The 22,611-nt window shown below is 37.9% G+C and overlaps 1 protein-coding gene across 8 annotated transcripts in view; it reads left to right on the top strand.

Annotated features, from left to right (window-relative positions):
* Positions 1-22,611, top strand: part of CTNNA3 (catenin alpha 3) — a 1,976,430-nt gene that overhangs the window by 1,587,900 nt on the left and 365,919 nt on the right. For all 8 annotated transcript variants that reach the window (XM_070781776.1, XM_070781778.1, XM_070781775.1 and 5 more), the window contains one exon: positions 5,257-5,408. In XM_070781776.1, the coding sequence (XP_070637877.1) occupies positions 5,257-5,408 (152 nt within the window). The remainder of the gene's footprint in view (positions 1-5,256; positions 5,409-22,611) is intronic.

Raw genomic sequence — 22,611 nt, 5'->3', positions numbered from 1 at the left:
GAGAAGGTTCTATGTGCGCTTGAGAAAAAGGTGAAATTCATTGTTTTGGGATGAATCCTCTACATAGAAAACCATAAAGACTCCACCAGAAATTACTAGAAATAATCAATGACTATAGTAAAGTTTCAGGATATAAAATCAACACACAGAAATCCCTTGTATTCCTATACACTAATAATGAGAAAACAGAAAGAGAAATTAAGGAAACAATTCCATTCACCATTGCAACGGAAAGAATAAAATACTTAGGAATATATCTACCTAAAGAAACTAAAGACCTATATATAGAAAACTATAAAACACTGGTGAAAGAAATCAAAGAGGACACTAATAGATGGAGAAATATACCATGTTCATGGATTGGAAGAATCAATATAGTGAAAATGAGTATACTACCCAAAGCAATTTATAGATTTAATGCAATCCCTATCAAGCTACCAACAGTATTCTTCACAGAGCTAGAACAAATAATTTCACAATTTCTATGGAAATACAAAAAACCTCGAATAGCCAAAGCAATCTTGAGAAAGAAGAATGGAACTGGAGGAATCAACCTGCCTGACTTCAGGCTCTACTACAAAGCCACAGTTATCAAGACAGTATGGTACTGGCACAAAGACAGAAATATAGATCAATGGAACAAAATAGAAAGCCCAGAGATAAATCCACGCACATACGGACACCTTATCTTTGACAAAGGAGGCAAGAATATACAATGGATTAAAGACAATCTCTTTAACAAGTGGTGCTAGGAAATCTGGTCAACCACTTGTAAAAGAATGAAACTAGACCACTTTCTAACACCATACACAAAAATAAACTCAAAATGGATTAAAGATCTAAACGTAAGACCAGAAACTATAAAACTCCTAGAGGAGAACATAGGCAAAACACTCTCTGACATACATCACAGCAGGATCCTCTATGACCCACCTCCCAGAATATTGGAAATAAAAGCAAAAATAAACAAATGGGACCTAATTAACCTTAAAAGCTTCTGCACATCAAAGGAAACTATTAGCAAGGTGAAAAGACAGCCTATAGAATGGGAGAAAATAATAGCAAATGAAACAACGGACAAACAACTAATCTCAAAAATATACAAGCAACTCCTACAGCTCAACTCCAGAAAAATAAATGACCCAATCAAAAAATGGGCCAAAGATCTAAATAGACATTTCTCCAAAGAAGACATACAGATGGCTAACAAACACATGAAAAGATGCTCAATATCACTCATTATCAGAGAAATGCAAATCAAAACCACTATGAGGTACCATTTCACACCAGTCAGAATGGCTGCGATCCAAAAGTCTACAAGCAATAAATGCTGGAGAGGGTGTGGAGAAAAGGGAACCCTCTTACACTGTTGGTGGGAATGCAAACTAGTACAGCTACTATGGAGAACAGTGTGGAGATTCCTTAAAAAACTGGAAATAGAACTGCTTTATGATCCAGCAATCCCACTGCTGGGCATACACACTGAGGAAACCAGAAGGGAAAGAGACACGTGTACCCCAGTGTTCATCGCAGCACTGTTTATAATAGCCAGGACATGGAAACAACCTAGATGCCCATCAGCAGATGAATGGATAAGAAAGCAGTGGTACATATACACAATGGAGTATTACTCAGCCATTAAAAAGAATACATTTGAATCAGTTCTAATGAGGTGGATGAAACTGGAGCCTATTATACAGAGTGAAGTAAGCCAGAAGGAAAAACATAAATACAGTATACTAACGCATATATATGGAATTTAGAAAGATGGTAACAATAACCCTGTGTACGAGACAGCAAAAGAGACACTGATGTATAGAACAATCTTATGGACTCTGTAGGAGAGATAGAGGGTGGGCAGATTTGGGAGAATGGCATTGAAACATGTAAAATATCATGTAAGAAACAAGTTGCCAATCCAGGTTCGATGCACGATACTGGATGCTTGGGGCTAGTGCACTGGGACGACCCAGAGGGATGGTATGGGGAGGGAGGAGAGTTCAGGATGGGGAACACATGTATACCTGTGGTGGATTCATTTTGATATTTGGCAAAACTAATACAATTATGTAAAGTTTAAAAATAAAATAAAATTAAAAAAAACTAATTTTAATGAATGTAATGTTTAATAGCTATATTTTGCCATATGCATCCAGGTGTCCCCCCACCCTCTCCCTTTTTTTGTTTGTTTTTGGCCATGCTGCATAACTGCATGGCTTGCTGAACCTGACCAAGGATTGATCCCAGACCCTCAGCAGTGAAATAGGAGAGTCCTAACCACTAGACTGCTAAGGAATTCCCAACTAGGAGCTTCTTTTTATTGGATTGGCCTCCCTGGTGGCTCAGCTGGTAAAGAATCCACTTGCAATGCAGGAGACCTGTATTCAATCCCTGGGTTGGGAAGATGGCTGGGAGAAGGAAACAGCTACCCACTGCAGTGTTCTGGCCTGGAGAATTCCATGGACTGTATAGTCCATGGTGCTGCAAATAGTTGGGTATGATTGAAAGGCTTTCTGTTTCACTTTTCACACCTAGAGAATGGACAGAGAAGAAAAGCAGAATGGATACCCTGGTGGGTATAGTAACTAAGAATTAGGCTACAGATGATACATTTTAGTAGGTGGAGGCAAGAAGGTACTAAATAAAATATGCCTTGTGCTCATGCTCAGTTGTGTCCAACTCTTTGCAACCCACTGGACTGTAGCCTCCAGGCTCATCTGCCCATGGGATTTTTCAGGCAGGAATACCGGAATGGGTTGCCATTTACGGGGGATCTTCCCAACTGAAGTATTGAATCTGCTTCTCCTGTGTTGCAGGCAGATTCTTTACCACTGAGCCATTGGGGAAGCCCCAAAATATGACTACCCATGTATATTACCAACATTCCCCCATATCAAGAACATTGCAGGTAGGATTGCAAGAGATGGTATGCCATACATGAAGATAGGGATTTGAAAGTAGGAAAAAATAAAAATAATATTTATTAATATTTTTGTATTGGATAAAGCAATTATATCTTCCAGGTTTAGAATTATGACTCTAAAAATTAGTCTTCCTTTATCCTGCCACTTCACATGGAGCAGAAACTTCCTCCATATGATATGGTCTAGTAATTAGAGTTTAAATTATGCATTCTGACAGAGTTCAAAACTCAGTTCTGTATTATATTACCATAATTACTCTGTGAAACATTCTTTGTCATTCAACTAAGTATTAGCCAGAGATCAAATCGCCAACATCTGCTGGGTCATCAAAAAATTGAGAGTTCCAGAAAAACATCTGTTTCTGCTTTATTGACTATGCCAAAGCCTCTGACTGTGTGGATCACAATAAACTGTGGACAATTCTGAAAGAGATGGGAATACCAGACCACCTGACCTATGTCTTGAGAAACCTGTATGCAGGTCAGGAAGCAACAGTTAGAACTGAATATGGAACAACAGACTGGTTCCAAATAGGAAAAGGAGTACATCAAGGTGGTATATTGTTACCCTGCTTATTTAACTTATATGCAGAGTACATCATGAGAAATGCTGGGTTGGAAGAAGCGCAAGCTGGAATCAAGATTGCCGGGAGAAATATCAGTAACCTCAGATATGCAGATGACACCACCCTTATGGCAGAAAGTGAAGAAGAACTAAAGAGCCTCTTGATGAAAGTGAAAGAGGAGAGTGAAAAAGTTGGCTTAAAGCTCAACATTCAGAAAACTAAGATCATGGCATCCGGTCCCATCACTTCATGGGAAATAGATGGGGAAACAGTGGAAACAGTGGCTGACCTTATTTTGGAGGGGCTCCAAAATCACTGCAGATGGTGATTGCAGCCATGAAATTAAAGATACTTAGTTCTTGGAAGGAAAGTTATGACCAACCTAGACAGCATATTCAAAAGCAGAGACATTACTTTGCCACCAAAGGTCCATGTAGCCGAGTCTATGGTTTTTTTCCAGTAGTCATGTATGGATGTGAGAGTTGGACTATAAAGAAAGCTGAGTGCCAGAGAATTGATGCTTTTGAACTGTGGTGTTGGAGAAGACTCTTGAGAGTCCCTTGGACTGCAAAGAGATCCAATCAATCCACCCTAAAGGAGATCAGTCCTGGGTGTTCATTGGAAGGGCTGATGTTGAAGCTGAAACTCCATTACTTTGTCCACTTGATGCGAAGAGCTGACTCATGTGAAAAGACCCTGATGCTGGGAGCAAAGATGTAGAAATGTGTTTAATTGAGACTATTTGATGGCGCTAGTTGTAAAGAACCTGCCTGTTGATCTAAGAGACATGGGTTCCATTCTTGGGTCAGGAAGATCCGCTGGAGGAGGAAATGGCAACTCACTCCAGTATTCTTGCCTGGAGAATCCAATGGACAGAGAAGCCTGGTGGGATATAGTCCATAGGTTTGCAGCATCAGATTCAACTGAAGTGACTTAGCTTGCATGCTTTTTGAAATCTTGGCTTCCCTGATAGCTAAGACAGTAAAGAATCTGCCTGCACAGGAGACCTGGGTTCAGTTCCTGGGTCAGAAAGATTCCCTGGAGAAGGAAATGTCAACCCACTTCAGTATTCTTGCCTGGAGCATTCCATGGCAGAGGCGCCTCATGGGCTACGGTCCATGGGGTCACAAAGAGTCAGACGTGACAGAGGACTAACACAGTTTGAAACCCTAATTAAAAAAGAACATTCTATGGATTGGCCTTACTGATTGATATATCTCTACATTCATTCAATGTTCTTATTTTAGATAGAAATGTTTTATGTATAAGGTCACCAATTTCTTTTCATTAATCGTTTTGATGAGGGGGAAATATTTTATCAAAAGAAAGTTTAAAGTATTTTTATTATTTCTATGAGATAGAATTAGTAGGTTTATGTAATTTTCTTCTATTTTGCAATTCAATTTTTTTAAAGTATCTTTCTACGATTCCAACTGTTATTCACACCAATTCTTTTTTGTAATTTCTTTATGCTTACAATGGATAGGACAAAAAATGATAATATGGTTCCAGACTTAGTAAGATAAATGCTATAAAGGAGAAATATAACTTTTAAAAATATTTTCATTAAGATGTCTTTCTTAGCTTTGATTCTCTTTACATTTCAGAGTTTCAAGATTATACTGCCAAAATGTTTTGTCTTCATACATTTAAAGAAATAATTGAAAGTTTATTAATCAAATATGTGTTTAACAATATGATTCTCCTTTTCTCAGTAATCTGAAAATACAAATAGGACAATTTTCTCTTTCTTATTCATTTTAACAGCAATTCCTGAATTTGTAACACAAGTCAATGTTGCCTTGGAAGCCTTAAGTAAAAACTCTTTGGATGTGTTTGATGATAGTCAATTTGTGGACATCTCAAAGAAGATCTATGATACAATTCATGATATCAGATGTTCAGTCATGATGATTCGGGTAAGTCTGCTTTACCTTCCATTGAAATATTGTAGCATTGTTCACCATCTGGGATCCCTGGAATGATCGCAAGAAGTGTTTTATTTCTGTGCCATAATGTCAATGCTGAAATCCATTAGAACTTTAGAAATTCATATGTATCCCCAAAGTCAGATCTACTGTCACGAACAATGCTTTTACTTATGTATATGGTTATAACTTATGCAAATGAGCACATTTAACTGCCACATGTGCAGAAATGATAGAATTCATTGTGTACAGGGTTTGCTAAAGTGTCACATAGCATGATCAGAAGCCAAAGAACAATACATAATTTCTTTCTTTCCTTGAATAGAAGGAGAGGATCTTTCTAATCACTATATTGAAATGTATAGGAAAGTGTATTTAAAACAGGGAATTTCTGTGTCTGCATCCTCTCATGCTAGAACATAGAGTCAGTGTTCTGTAAGAAATCTCACTTGGAGCTGCCAGGAACAACAAATGTTTGAGTGTTGTCTGTTTGGGAGAATATATACCATCTTCCCAAATGTGATAGTGAGTCATTTGTTGTGAGCACACTGAATATATGGAAATCAGCAGTATTTGTTCTTCCTTAAAATGTTAATTAGAGGTTTTCTCTATGTGTGTGTGCGCGCACATGCATGTTTAATTTTTATTTGGCTGTCCTGGGTCTTAGTTGTGGCATGTGAACTCCTAGTTGAGGCATGTGAACTCTTAACTGGGGCATGTAAAGTTCTAGTTCCCTAACCAGGGAGCGAACCTGGGCCCCCTGCATTTGGAGTGCTGAGTCTTAGCCACTGGCCCACCAGGGAAGTCTCTCTCTCTCTCTCTCTCTCTTTTTTTTTTTTATTAATACTATTAAAAACAGCAACGACAATAACAAACAGCACAAGTAAAGATATGGAGAGAGATTATTTTGGGATTGGTTCACCTGGAGGCAGAGGTAAGTATTTGTGTTATCATTAGTCTATTTTGGAAAAAAATGAGACAGAGAAGCAATAAGCTGTAATTATGAGTCACTGCAGGCAACTGGTGACTGAACCTGGAGAGCTCTAGCAGAGTTCTGTGGAACACATCTCAGAATTATCTTACCTTTGGGGAATAAAATCCAATTTATTTACCTATTCATACTTGGTTAAAGGCCACCTCTCCTGAGAGGCATTACCAGAGCCTCCTACTGTGCCAATCAAGCTCTTGTGGCCAAAAAAAGTGACTCTCAGGCAGGGTCTGGGTAAGATGAGTTGGTAGAAGTGGTGAGTGCAATTTGTAAGCATGAGTAGAGTTTGATTTGATGCCTCTGGCCTTAACTGTTAGTATGGCTATGAGATGGAACTGCATGTGCTGAGGAGCTATGGGCGGACGTCCGTAGTATCTGACAGGTCTGATTGTCATAGTCAGGTTACATGGAGGAGTCTATAGAAATGGAGACAGTAGAGGACCTTGTAGGGAAAGGGGCCAAGAAAAATCAAGGTGCATGCTAGGCCAGATGGACATTTATGGAATAAACAAAGACAAAAATCTAGAGGTGTTAAAACACAGGATCTAGCCCTTAAGATCTTGGGAAAACCTTCAAGCAAGCCAGATATACATATAAGAGAAACCTCAGAATATATATTTATGAACAAAAATTGCCTGCAATGCAGGAGACCTGGGTTTGATCCCTTGGTCAGGAAGATCTCTAGGAAGAGGGCATGGCAACCCATTCCAGTACTCTTGCGTAGAGAATCCCATTGACAGAGGAGCCTGGCAGGCTACAGTCTGCAGGGTCGCAAAGAGTCAGATGAGACTGAAGTGACTAAGCAATAGCAGCAGCAATAGTAGTACTGTCCTAGTAGTACATCTGAACTGCAAAGTACTTTGGCCAAATGTTTTCTTCTAACAAAGATTTTTGTGCTTTACCTGTATGAACTAGTAGGGTAGTATTAATTCTGAGCTGAGAGGATAGGTGGAACCAGGAAGAAACATACTTCATACGGAAAGTATGACAAAGATCCATGAACTTCAGAAGATAGCTTTACAAGGGTGAAACCTTGGCATTTCCAGTATCCCTGGATGGGTATTTGTGAAGTGAAGATAAACCAGTGAAATAGCCTAGGTGAACCAGGGCAGGGAATACATTTTTTTTTTTTTTTTACTGCAAAAGCTATTTAGGGATAAAAGTCTTACAACCTCTCCCACTTGGATATTCTAGTATTTAAAATTTTTCTCATTATCAAAATGGCTTACTTATAGTAAATTAAATTATCTGACCATATTTATATATATCCCTCATACCTGGCAGTCCTCTTTAAGGCAGAACAATTTATTATAATTATTAATAGCCTTTGAGCACAGTAATTTGTCCATATAGTCATCTCTTTTTCAAGGTAAATACTTCAACTTTTTCTCATAGGAATACTTTAGTATTTTGTGTTCTTCACTAGTCCTTATTTACCTTTTCAATAAACTTTTCAAGTGAGACTATCAAAAGGAATACTCTAGTTAGAGCCTGTCCAATGTCAAATAAAGTAGCTTCTTACATTACTGCTATTAATATAGCCAACTACTATTAACCTAGTACTACCTTCTTATCAGATAGATGATTGTTTTTTTTAATACTGTCATTGCCTGTATATCCCTTCTCTATTTCAATATGATGTGTTTGTTCTTGGCCCCAAATCCTAATGCTGATAAACTTCATCATATTTCTGAATGATTCTTCATGTAATTTATCAGTTTGCTTTTCACTTTGGTTGGTGACCATACCTAAATTAATTAGAAATATGAGACTATAATCTGAGTTCCTTCATCTAGACTATTAATAAAAATATTAAGTCATATTGGCCCTTAATCCCTGTCAAATTGCTCCAATTAAGGGCATTAGTGCTAAGATCCCTTAGAATCTGATGTTCCAGTCATTGAGAACATACGGGTAAGTGTATGCTTTGAAATTTTTGTTGTTTTGAATGTTGAGGTAAAGATACTCTTTCTTCAAACACACTTCAAAGCTTAAATAAATAAATAAAAGAGAGAAAGCACAGCTCCTGTATTTAAACCTTTCAGGATAGTCTAGAGGCCCATCATTTCTATCTTGCCCCCACCCCTCCCCTTCCCCACCTCCTCTTCTAGACAGACTCTAAAGGCACCTGGATGCACTTCTGCAAGGATTCTTAACCCATAAACCTTTGTACTTAACTGCTAATTGGAATATAGGCTGAAAATAGAAGTCTAACTCAGATGTAATTAATGAAAATCTCTGCCCCCACTTTGAGGACTGTCCCTTTATCATAGAAGATAATAAAATTGGTCTGGAATATTCTCTTTAAAAGGTCAGGTGAAATGCTGACCAATATCTTGACCTCAGAACTGAAAAACATTTGATGCTTTATTCAGAGTATCTAAAGAGTGTCAACATGAAGGCAATACAGGTATAATTATTCATGTTCAGGGAGGGCTAGGCTATGCTCTTGAGAATGTGTGTGAGTGTTACAAAATCCAATCTTAGACCTGAATTTTCAAGAGTGTTCTTTGGTGCTCTTAAGGATGATAAAATGCTAACTTAAGATCAGAGCCTGGTATTTTATAGTTTTACAGATATGATTATACCTGCCTTTACTATTCAGAGAAGGCAATGGCAACTCACTCCAGTACTCTTGCCTGGAAAATCCCATGGGCGGAGGAGCCTGGTAGGCTGCAGTCCATGGGGTCGCTAAGAGTCGGACTCAACTGAGTGACTTCACTTTCACTTTTCACTTTCATGCATTGGAGAAGGAAATGGCAACCCACTCCAGTACTCTTGCCTGGAGAATCCCAGGGACAGGGGAGCCTGGTGGGCTGCCGTCTATGGGGTTGCACAGAGTCGGACACGACTGAAGCGACTTAGCAGCATCGGCAGCCTTTACTATTTATTTTGATGAATAACTGTGTTTACCATTATTTAGATTATTTTAAAAATTTCTCAAATACTGTGACATTTACTTTCTTCTCTGGATTCTGTGTGTGGACAGTTGAGGTTGTAGAATCTTGTCCTTAACCTTGGAGAGTAGGGAGTATTATTTTTTCTATTATTATTATTTTTTTATTTGTTGGTGTTTAACGTGCACACTAAGCTGCTTTAGTCGTGTCAGACTCTGTGCGACCCTATGGACTGTAGCCCTCCAGGCTCCTCTCTCCATGGGATTCTCTAGGCAAGAATACTGGAGTGGATTGCCATGGCATCCTTCAGGGGATCTTCCTGACCCTAGGCTCAAATTCACTTCTCTAACATCTCCTGCATTGGCGGGCAGGTTCTTTACCACTAGCACCACCTGGGAAGCCCTGTTGGTGTTTAATATATATGTGTGTAAATTTTACAGTGATTAAGAGCTATGTGGTCTGGTCACTCAAGATGGTTGTTCTCTTGCTGTCTGTACATCCCCTTGCCAGACTAGTGTCTGCTTCACCTAAATCTTAAGCATGTGACTGACCTTCCTATATACTTGCCCCAGGCCCCAGCTGGTGATTGTTCTTATCAAAGGGTGGTAAGGGGTGTGCCTCTCTGCTGGTTTCCCTGGAAACTGATGAGCCCACCTGACATCAATTCCCTAATAACTGGTAATATCCCCTTTCCCCTGGCGTGAAGACTGCTGCCATGTCCTGCTGGCTTTCTGCTGGCATGGGGCAGCACAGGATGGGGCATCACTCCAGGACCTGACCTCAGGTGGGTAAGCTCCCGGGTAAACCATTGATGTCTCTCTAACTGACTCTGGCCTCTTTCTTTGGCCTTGAACCTGGGCAAGCATGGGACTTGTAGGCATAGGGTGAAGCCCTACAAGAGTTCTTACAATGGTTAAGACCATGACAAGTAACACATTTCAGTATGCCTCAGATTGCTGCTACTGCTAACTCACTTCAGTCGTGTCCGACTCTGTGCGATCCCATAGACGGCAGCCCACCAGGCTCCCCAGTCCCTGGGATTCTCCGGACAAAGAACACTGGAGTGGGTTGCCATTTCCTTATCCAATGCGTGAAAGTGAAAAGTGAAAGTGAAGTCGCTCAGTCGTGTCTGACTCTTCGAGACCCCATGGACGGCAGCCTACCAGGCTCCTCCATCCATGGGATTTTCCAGGCAAGAGTACTGGAGTGGGGTGCCATTGCCTTCTCCGACGCCTCAGATTACTCCTTTGTAAAATAAACTTGGGTACTATACCTACTTCAAAGGATTATTTTGCTGACAAAATGAGTTATGATAGAAATGGAATGCTTTAGTAAATAGTAATCTCTTATAAGAAGAAAGTTTCTGTTACTATTAATACTGATCTCAGGTGGCCTTGGCCCATGGCAGCTTGAATCAGGATTTTGGTTCCTGGCCAGAGATTGAGGTCAGGCAGTTCCAGGGAGAGTGCTGAATCCTAACCACTGGGCCACCACAGATAGTGGCAAGGTCCTGGCCTGTGAACTGTGTAGAAAGGAATTTCTACATAGAGACGGAAAGTAGTGAAACCATTAGGAAGAAAAATAGAACCATACATGTGGATAGACACATGGGCAGGCTCAGCGAGAGTCATGCCCTCCTACTAGTTTGAATCACATTTATGGGGCATTTATTCTGAGTTTCCTTTAACCAGTCATCTTGCTTGGCCTGGTTCTGAGCCTGTATGTGGTTTATCTCCGGGTTCTCCCATGTGTATGTGCCAAGATAGATTCTAGCAAAGAGATCTATAGTTAGCAGCATCACTTATTATGAGGTATATCCCTCCTCTTTTGACTTCCAAGGAGACTTCCTGTGCATATGTAGTCAAGGAGGTGTCCTTCACTTTGAGAACGAGGAATATGTGGTCTTTTATCTCCCTCTTCAATCATCCTGCTTTTATGGAGTTTCTGGTACTATCTGTCCACAAGGGAGAAACTATTCAGCATGGGACCCATCTAGCTCCTGCCTCAGTACTACTGATGCTGCCTGTTATTTTGTCTATCTTGAAGAGTGTTAGTTACAGAAGCTATAGAAATATGCTCATAGAGCAACATAAAGCTGAAACCTGAAAAGTAACTTGAAAGAGTGAAGTTCTAAACAAAAGAATTATGATTTTTTTCTCAAAATATTGTTTATAGAAGAGGATATTCATGTTTATTAACATTGAATACCTGAATTATGGATGATGTAATGCAAATTTTTCTTTTGAACACATAATACTTTAAACTAGCATTATAGTTCTGCATATTATGTTTTAATATTTCTTTATCGGCTGTGCTAGGACTTAGTTGCAGTTCAGGGGATCTTGGTTGTGGCATACAGTCTCTTAGGTGCAGCATGCAGAATCTAGTTCCCCGACCAAGGATCAAACTTGGGCCCCCTGCAATGAGAGCATGGCATCTTAACCACCACACCAAAAGGGAAGGCCTTGCATATTGCATTTTATTAACCTCTTGAAACATACAAGGAGGATCCATGTATCGTCTTTTTGGTAAAGGGTTTTAACTATAAATAGAACAATTTTTAAAAGGATGGCATAATTGAATTGTGAAAGACTAACATGGGTGGCCAGCAATGAAATACTCTCAAAGAGAGGAAAAGATTCAGCAAAAATTCATACTTTAATAGGTATTCAGAATATAGACTTCCATATTTTTTGTGTGAATTTTCATGTGTGACTTATCAAAGTCAAATGGAAAACATAGAGACACTTCCCAGAGACAAATGTGAAGATTTTCAGGACCATCATAAATGTATTTTTTCTATGTTAGTTTTCTAACTTTATATTTCAGGGAAAAGCAACATACTTTGGATATCTCACTTGATGGAAATTATTTTTTGAATAAATAAAAATAAAACAGGTTAAAAATGCACATGTCCCAGTTTACATGGACCATTTTACATAAATCATTTAAATGGATTCTAGAATTAACAAATAGTTTAATATACAACTTAAGCTTATATAGCCAGAAAAGCCTTTTGTGTCTGATTCTTTTGTACATATAGGAGTGGATAGATTCATAGCTTTCACTAGAATCATATATAGTTTTTTTTTTTAATTTAAATTACTTACACTGTCATGCTTTTGTTGAACTTCTTTCATTGTCTTCCATAACTTCTTCTTCACCTCAGAATTTTTTTTTTCATGTCTCTGAACAGAGCTGCTATTTTTCTCTTTGAAATCTCATTCAGACTGCCAGAGAGAAACACCATGACAGTGTCAGTTAGAAGCTAACCAGTATAAAAGCTTATCTTGTACAATTAGAACTCTGTGTAATTCAGTTTGGAAATGAAGTAATGAAAAGAATATTGTGTAAAATCGAGACATACATTCAAGCCCCTGTTTTACATTACCACTTACATTGTTCCTTTGCATGGTATCATTAGTTTCTTCACTGTAGAGGGAAATGAAAGCATACCATTGAATTACTACTTCTATATAGTAAAGTAGCTTTAAAATTGTACTTAAAATGAAGGACAAAACATTGTTCCTTAAGATTAGCAACAAATTGAGAATGTCCATGTTCCAAAACAGTGTAACATTATGGATGTTCTGGCCAGAAGAATAAATTAATAATGATAATAACATAAAATGTATACTGATTACAAAGGAGAAAGTGAAAATGTCCACATTAGTAAATTATATGATCAACTACATTGAAAATCCTAAAAAAATCAATTTACAACAAAATAACCCATTCTAGCAGAACAGATAAATAAGTTTAGCAAGATCATAGAATACAAATTTAATGTACCAATTTTATAATGCAAGGAAGAGGAAAATAAAGATAAGGGCAAAATTAATGAAATAAGAAATGTGCAATAAAGAAATAAAACGAAACCCAGAGAGTGTATTTCTATAAAGTAGCAACTAACAATTGGAAAATATACTTTTTAAAAGGACATTTCAGCATTAAAAATAACAAAATAAACTTGATAAATAAAGATGTACAGGATCTAAACTTGGAAAATTGTAAGATATTGTTAAGAATAATTAAAATGACTTAAACATTTGAAGATTTATCATATGGTTGGACTGGTAGACTCAATATTGTTAAGGTGTCAATTTTCCCTGAATTGATTTATAAATTTAATGCTACCTCAAACAAATTCTCAGCAAATCTTTATGAAGACTAATCCAAGGTGGTTACATGGGTATACAAAATTGTCAAAACTCAAGAAATTGTACACTTAAAATAATATGTAACTTACATTGATAAAGTTAATTTTAAAAAATCATGTTTTACCCAGTAACTAGCACCTGATCCAACCAGTCCATTCTAAAGGAGATCAGTCCTGGGTGTTCATTGGAAGGACTGATGCTAAAGCTGAAACTCCAATACTTTGGCCACATCATGTGAAGAGTTGACTCATTGGAAAAGACTCTGATCCTGGGAGGGATTGGGGGCAGGAGGAGAAGGGGACAACAGAAGATAAGATTGCTGTGTGGCATCACCGACTTGACAGGTATGAGTTTGAGTGAACTCCAGGAGTTGGTAATGGACAGGGAGGCCTGGCATGCTACGATTCATGGGGTCGCAAGAGTAGGACACGACTGAGCGACTGAACTGAACTAAACTGAGCACCTTACAAATACAAGCTATTAGCCCTATATTAATTAGGACTAGTTAGTAAAGCCTGCATGGACTTCTGAAATTGCTGACATTTTGAATATTATTAAATTAACACCTTTCTATTTTATAACTGACTGCTTGCCAAATATTTCTAATATATGACTCCTCTGTTGTTGATTTTTATCCTTCAGGTTAGTGACTGATTATGTAGTATCTTAGATAAGGGGTTGACAAACTTATGATAAACTTGGGTCATATTTAGTCTCCTATCTATTTCATATGGCCTGTGTGAAGAATGATTTTAATATTTTAAATGGTTGAAAATTTGAAAAAAGATTTTCTGACATGTGAAAATTATATGAAATTCTAATTTTAAGAATACACACAGCCATATGTATCTATTGCTCTTAGTGCTACAATGACAAAAGAAACTATATGGCTCACAAAGACTCAAACATTTACTATATGGCTCATTGCTCATTTAAGTTTGAAAATCGAAAGTGTTAGCTGCTCAGTTCAGTCACTCAGTTGTGTCCAACTCTTTGCGACCCCATGAATCACAGCACACAGGCCTCCCTGTCTACCACCAGCTCCCGGAGTTCACTCAGACTCACGTCCATTGAGTCGGTGATGGCATCTCATCCTCTGTCATCCCCTTCTCCTCCTGCCCCCAATCCCTCCCAGCATCAGAGTCTTTTCCAATGAGTTAACTCTTCGTATGAGGTGGTCAAAGTACTGGAGTTTCAGCCTCAGCATCAGTCCTTCCAATGAACACACAGGACTGATCTCCTTTAGAATGGACTGGTTGGATCTCCTTGCAGTCCAAGGGGCTCTCAAGAGTCTTCTCCAACACCACAGTTCAAAAGCATCAGTTCTTCAGCGCTCAGCTTTCTTCACAGTCCAACTCTCACATCCATACATGACCAGTGGAAAAAACATAGCCTTGACTAGATGGACCTTTGTTGGCAAAGTAATGTCTCTGCTTTTCAATATGCTATCTAGGTTGGTCATAACTTTCCTTCCAAGGAGTAAGCGTCTTTTGATTTCATGGCTGCAATCACCATCTGCAGTGATTTTGGAGCCCCCCAAAATAAAGTCTGACACTGTTTCCACTGTTTCCCCATATATTTCCCATGAAGTGATGAGACCAGATGTCATGATCTTCGTTTTCTGAATGTTGAGCTTTAAGCCAACTTTTTCACTCTCCTCTTTCACTTTCATCAAGAGGCTTTTTAGTTCCTCTTCACTTTCTGCCATAAGGATGGTGTCATCTGCATATCTGAGGTTATTAATATTTTTCCTGGCACTCTTGATTCCAGCTTGTGCTTCTTCCAACCCAGCGTTTATCATGATGTATTCTGCGTAGAAGTTAAATAAGCAGGGTGACAATATACAGCCTTGACGTACTCCTTTTCCTATTTGGAACCAGTCTGTTGTTCCATGTCCAGTTCTATTACTTCCTGACCTGCATATAGATTTCTCAAGAGGCAGGTCAGGTGCTCGGTATTCCCATCTCTTTCAGAATTTTCCACAGTTTATGGTGATCCACACAATTAAAAGCTTGGCATAGTTGCTCAGTTGTGTCCAATTGTTTATGACTCCATGGACTGTAGCACACCAGGCTCCTCTGTCCATGGATTATCCTGGCAAGTATACTGGAGTGGGTTGCCATGCCCTCTTCCAGGGGATCTTTCCGACCCAGGGATTGAACCCTCATCTCTTGCATCTTCTACATTGATAGGTGAATTCTTTACCACTGCACCACCTGGAAACCATGTATTTGTTAAATGAGTTTAAACAGGCAGTAAATTACGGTAAAGGTATGTCTTGGTTTCCTTAGGACAAATTTGAATTATCCCCCTTTTGACTCTCAAAAGTATCATATTTGGAGGATATAATGTTACGTTCACTCTAGTTCCTAGGTCCTGATTTTGCTGCTTGAGGCCTAGTGTTGCATAACTTTTACCCACCAGTCTTCATTCTATAGGACCTGGACATTAATGATCATAGTTCCTAATCAGGCCCGTTTTTCCAACCCAGGAACACTTTCTGTCCACAGGCCTAACTGCTAGCAAATGTTATCTTACACTCTTCATACTCTGTGGAGCCTTTGTTGACTGTGGAGAATCTGTTCAGGCACCATTTCATATTTATTTAACATATAAGAAATGTACACGTTTTCATTTTTCAGTGGAAAGCTAATTTCCTGAATACATCTTAGTCACTCTACATTCTCATAGGGGTCTTGCCAGGGAATCACCAGTTAAAATACTTTGTCCTTTTTGGAAGTGACGTGGCTCCTGTAGTGGCAGAACCAGTTTAAAGAAGCCAATTACCCAAGGACTTCCTAAAGGAACTTAATAAAAGATGTGTAGCGGGGTAACCTTAGCTTTGTATGCAAATTTAAATCAAACATTACTGGGAAGAATTCTGTAGTGGGGTTCTCACTGTTTCCTCTGAAAACAAAGAGTTCAAGCTAAGGAAAAGCAGAACCACCTGCTAGCACCCGTCAGCAAGAGATGAAACTGTATGCTCTCTGGGCACTTAATGGCCTTTGTTGTGTGTGCACCATCTGAAGAGACTTTTTGACTAAGGGAACAGTGGTGAGCAGAGTAGGAAAGACTGTTCGTTGAGAAGCCTATTGGCTAAGCTACAAAGCAGCACTAGTCAGTGATCTCCGTTGCTCCTGCTGGGAGAGAGATGTTCAGCCCGATGTCATTCTGAGACGTGCTCTTTCACCAAAGGGTCAGAGCCGCTGGACTGGCAGGAGAGTCCCTGGTCCGAAAGGGCTTTGATGCGCACCAGCCTTGCACTCAGAGAATCATACACAAGTGCTATGTGGAGCCTCTGATTCGAAAGAGCTGAGTTGAAGGAGTCAAGCATCTCTCTTTGAAAATCTTTCAGAGGAAGTAGCTAGCACTCTAAATAGAAAAATAACATGGGGAGGATATTTTAGTTGTGGAATCTTAAGGAATTTTTGTTGTCATTTGTTTCTGATAAGTTAATTATTATTTACATTTTTACAACTAAACGCACATTTGTAATTAAATGAGTAAGTGTATTCAGTGTTAAATCTAATAATACATTGTTATTACTTTCTATTTTGTTTAATCCTAAAAACTCTTATAGGGTGCTGGTTGCTTACCTCAAGTGAAATGCTTGACTGCCTACATTTCAAAAGTAACTTTTGAAGGACCGAATAAAGCTTCTAGAGAGAAAGAAGTCTGAAAAATACAATTTATGAAGTGATGACTTTTAGGAAATAGACTTTGGCATAATTCATAGAAGGAGGGGTATTGAAAATTTTGTATTCCCAGTGTCTATAAAGTAAATGATGGAGTTTTAAAGGGAAAAACACTCTGGAGCATAACAGCAAAGGTCAGGAAGTAAAGTAAAGCGCTTGAGGTCTCACACTGATGAGTAAGCAACCGGACAAGATCCAGAGGCTTTGAGCACCTGGTTCAGGGCATTTCCTTCACCTCAGGAGATTGATGGGCCAGTTATAAACACAGGAATCCCAAGAATTGCTTTTGGGGAAAGTTGCTGAAGAACACTTAAACCTACCTCTCTCTTCCCCATACCTTCAAATTCAGATATTAATACATAGCCGTCCTAGCTGTTTCTCCCATTTGCCAGACATGCCTATACTTCTGGTGTCTTTCCACTTACCACTTTCTTTCACCACGTGTTTTCTACAAGAGTTGCACAGCAGACTTCTTCAGGTCTGAGATATCATTACCTTACATAACATCCTGCCCAAACCCTGTACAGAATCATAAAGAAAATAGCATCTCCCACTTCAGCCAGCCTCTATCTTCTTACTCAAGTTTATGTTTATCATGACAAATGTCATATAAACTTACATGTTTATCTATTGTGTGACTGCACGTACAAGGATGTAGACTGTATAAAACAAGGAATTTTTAGAAATTTAAACTAAAATAAGATGTTAGACATTTTCACAATTAAATGAAGTGATGGATTTGGTTGCCAAATTTGACATTTGTTTGAAATATCATCACTGCACCTCACAGAAACAAGGGCAAGAGAAATGTTACTTTGTTTTGTAATATTTTATATTATAAAAAGTGATGGATAATAGGAAACTACCTTGAGAAATATTTTCACAAAGAAATTTACTTTATCTTTAGTTTAATAAGTTTGCAAGGATTTTTACTAAATATTGTATTCTGTGACCACTAATGTGACCACAAATGCACATGCATGTCTGTGTCAATGTTATTTGTCTCAGTAGAGCTTTTGTAGAGTATATGTAGTTGTTTTAAAATGTCCTTTATATTACCTTGTGCCCCTGACCAGATTCCTTTTTAAAGATGATGACAATTGAGGAATAGTCCTGATGAGACTTTTTGATTGTGTGCATTTGCTATTAGGTTGTGGGAGAAAGAAAAGTCCTTGAGGATGGAGTTTGTGGAACTTCCTGGAGTGTATTTTATGCACATTATCTTCTATTATCAGTCCCTTGGTGCTATAGGCTTTGAAGAAAATCACAAAATTATCCACAAATTTAATGATTAAATTGTGTTTTGTACTGTATTATATTGCAGTGTTCAGAACAGAAATCAGAAATTTAATTAAAGTCATAAAATATGGAAAGATACCATAACAAAAATTATTTCTAACCCTAAGAAATGGCTGTAAAATACATTTTAATCAGGACATAGTGGCCTGTGTACTATAAAATGTAAAAAAATAAAACCAAGGATTTTTGCACATGCATCCTCTATTATCACTAAAATTAGTGGTTTGGGAATAAGTTCAGAGTACCTGTTCAACAAAAATTTACATCGACAATGCATTTATAGATGACTAACCTCACAAATGAATTTTGCTAATTTAACTCTTAGAAGATAACCTTACTTTAGGTTTGCCTCATAGTGCTCTATCTTCAAGGAATTTCTCTTTTTTTGGAATATCTTTGTGACTCTGAGTGAATCAGGTTTTTAAGTTTTGGATTTGCATATGTAAAACAGGAAAAACAAATATACCTGCCTAGTAATAAGGTTGATCTGAGTTTAAATGGGATAATATATTCACAGCACTAAGCAACATATTCAACACATTGTCAAGTGCTCAAGAATCAGTGTTTTATTGCAAATTAGTAATACAAATAAATTAAATTTGTTATGTGTATTAGAGTAACGATGCTACCTGCCATAACATAACTCCCAAATCTCAGTAGCTTATCTTAATGATGGTTTATTTATCATTTATACATTGGTCAAACACCAGCCAGTTTCCTTGATAGGTCTCTACTAGCTGATGACTCAGTGATTCACAATCCTCCAAACTTTTGATATTGCCATCTTTATAATTTGGCTTCCACTGTCACAGCAGAAATGGAAGAGACAGTAGATGATTAAACAGGAAGTTTGATGACTAGACTTCAGTGAGGCATAAATCCCTTTGCATCCCATTGACCACCACTCAGTCAAAGGGAACCCAAATCAACTGCAAAGATGGTGATAATGTCTTCTTCCCCTTTATGTCCAAGAAGAAGAAATGGGATTAGTGAACATCTGGCTATTCCTTGTCACACACTCTCTTCCAGTAGTTACTGCTGTGCAATGAATTATCCTAAAGGTAGTGACATAAAACAACAATCAGTGTATTATGTTCACAAATTCTATAGGTCAGAAATTCACAAAGGGCATAGGCTTATTCACTCACATGTCTGATGTCTGGACTGAGGACTAGAACACTAAGGAAAACTGCATTTAACCTCTTCTGAGGCTTGACTTTCTTATAATATGACAGCCTATGGATATTGGGCTTCTTAATGGAATTTCAGGAATCCAGGAATAAGTTTTACAGTTAATAAATCATATATAGTATTTCTTTTTTTAACCTAACCTCTGAAATCATACACTGTCACTTCTGCCATAATTTATTGCTTGCAAGCAAGTCAAAAGCCTCACCAATTCAAGAAGAGGAAACATGAACCCCCACTTTTCAATGGAAGGAATATAATTTAAAGGTCAAAAGGAGCATGTAGGATGAGAAGTAATGGTGTGCCCATCTTTGGAAAATGCAATATACCTTAATTATTCAAAATACTCTTATCATTGTCATCATCATCTTTATTAATAATTTTCTATTGATTAACTTTGTGACCTAAGTTTAGCTTAAATAGTCTTTTGCTTATTAAATTATAAACCAATGGGAATATGCTTAAATTATTTCAGGTGATCATTTGTTTAATTACAGAGTTTTGGGAGTTCTGATTAACCAAATATTCTAGTTAATTAGAAGTGTTTTACATAGCCACATTTTAATGTCTTCTCTAAATATGTCCTTTGCTTATTTAAGACTTTAAGTTATGCACAATCATTTTTGATACCTTCTTTGAAAAAATTCCTTTGAAATAAATATCTAGGAAGTACAAAACAGAATCAAAACCTTGAGAAGTATATGTAGAATATGAAATTATCATAAACCTAAACAGCACGGAATGAGGAAGGTATCATATTAAGGAATAACTTTCTATTTGTTATGTAGTCTCCTCAGTCAACCACTTGAAAAATATTTGAGTGTCTTCTATCATGTAAACACTGTGCTAGGTTTTAAGAACACAAACACGAGTGAGACATGATCCTTGTTCTCAAATAACTGGCATTCTCATGGAGTAAATGGATATGTAAGCAAATGATAGGAATTTATTGTGGTAAGTGCTATAATGGAATCATATGGAATCATTGTTGGAAAAACAGTTTGTACTGCCGCCATGGAGAAAATTATGCAAAGATGTAACTGTATGGTGACAGTTGAGTCAGACCTTGATGAATGAGCCGTGCAGTTGGAATTGTGGCTTAGGACTTTTGCAAGGATATAGAGGTAAAGGCATGTTTTAAGAACAGCAATCAAGCCAAGGTGCCTGAACCCCTCTTCATATAGGTGGAGAAAGACTGAAAAGTAACAGGATTCCAAATTCTTATTTTTATTCCAGATTCTTATATTTTTCATTTCATGCCAAAAAGACCTGACCTCACTAAATGGTAAAAGGAACAAAATCACTGGATTCAGCACAGAGTATTCAAGATTCTTTCCACGGGATTTGGGTTGAGGAATAATGCTCCCATCCACCACAGTCACTCACCTCAAGCTGTCTAGTATTTGAAAATTGAGTTTCTTTTAGTAAGACAATTAAGAGGAATTAGTAACTGTGCTGGTGGTGGTGGTGGTGTTTAGTCTCTGAGTAGTGTCTGACTCTTTCGTGATAGCATGGATTGTAGCCTACCAGGCTCCTCTGTCCTTGGGATTTCTCAGGCAAGGGTACTGGAGTGGATTGTCATTTCCTTCCCCAGGGGATCTTCCTGACCCAGGGATCAAACCTATGTTTCCTGTCTTTACCACTGACACACCTGGGAAGACTGTAATTGTGTAGACAACAATTACAATCTCTTACAGTACATTTACTATTGGAGGAGGATAGAAATTTCAGTCAAGTTCTAATTTATGGTTTATGCCTCACTAAATATATTGATCAAATATAATTTTCAGGAATTGCTCTTCCTTAGAGTATGAAACCTCTCCAAAAGGGAGTTTGGAAGAATGATGAAGATAATAATGTTAATAATGATGATATTAATAATAATGGGAGGGAAGTGAGGCTTGTGTTTGGAAGCAAACGGCATTTTTGTATTTGCAATGAGCTGAAGCCAAGCATATGCCAACAGCATTTTAACTGCCTACCATCTCAGAGGAGACTTAGGAAATCAGACTGACAGTCAGGCATGTTCACCACTAGAGCAGCCAAGGTGAAGGATTGAAGTGCTGTCTCTCTAACTTCAGGGACTCATTGAGTCTGTTCCAGAATATAACATGCCACTGATTACAGAGGATTTTGCTGTTAAATTGACAGAAGAAATTGCTAATCAAAATGCAAGTGGGAGATGTAAATGCAAAAAGATATGAACTTACCAATTAATGCAGAGGAAATCATTTTCTCCTTCAGATGCCTTGTTTCTCTGGTAAATCTGAAGCTTTACACATCTGCTTCGAAAGAACCACATCAATCAGAGAAGGCTGAAAGATAGTGTGTTATGCTCTGATGAGCAATGGATTAGAAATCAGGAGACCTTGATCCTGGTCTCAGTTACATTATATAGTAGCTGTGGAGTCCCAGTTCCTTTGCTTTAATACAGTTACACAGTGTCCTGATACATAAAAGGGAATAAGCATACTTGTCATGGCTTTATCACATATTTTCGAAGGACTTTTCTTTCTTCTTTCCCTCCTTTCCTTCTCTTTCCTTCATCATTTAATATAATCATTGAATTCTTTTTATTCATTCATTTTTATAAGTTGTTGGATACCTATATGTCAATAAATACATCCAATATTTAGGCATATAGAGATAGAAGAGATAGGTTAAGATCTCTGTTCATAAGGCATCTATAATCTTAGTGGAGAGAAAAAGTAAATGAAGGATAAAGACAAGGCAGTTATGATAAGTGATATGAAGGAAGTAAAATGATGTAATACAGAGAAAATTGGCATAAGAGATAACAACACCTTAAATACAGTGGTTGAGGAAAGCCTCTCTGAGATTAGATTTGACTCAGTTAATGTGAATAGGAGGAGTCAGCAATTTTAAGACAGGGAAGAATGTTGCATGCAGAATACAGTAAATGCAAAAATGCCAAGCCTGGGATAACACTGGCTATATCTAAAGAAA

This window comes from Bos indicus, chromosome 28, assembly GCF_029378745.1.
Source record: "Bos indicus isolate NIAB-ARS_2022 breed Sahiwal x Tharparkar chromosome 28, NIAB-ARS_B.indTharparkar_mat_pri_1.0, whole genome shotgun sequence".
Taxonomy (NCBI): domain Eukaryota; kingdom Metazoa; phylum Chordata; class Mammalia; order Artiodactyla; family Bovidae; genus Bos; species Bos indicus.
Note: the sequence above shows the minus strand (reverse complement) of the source record. Positions and strands in the feature narration are given on the sequence as shown.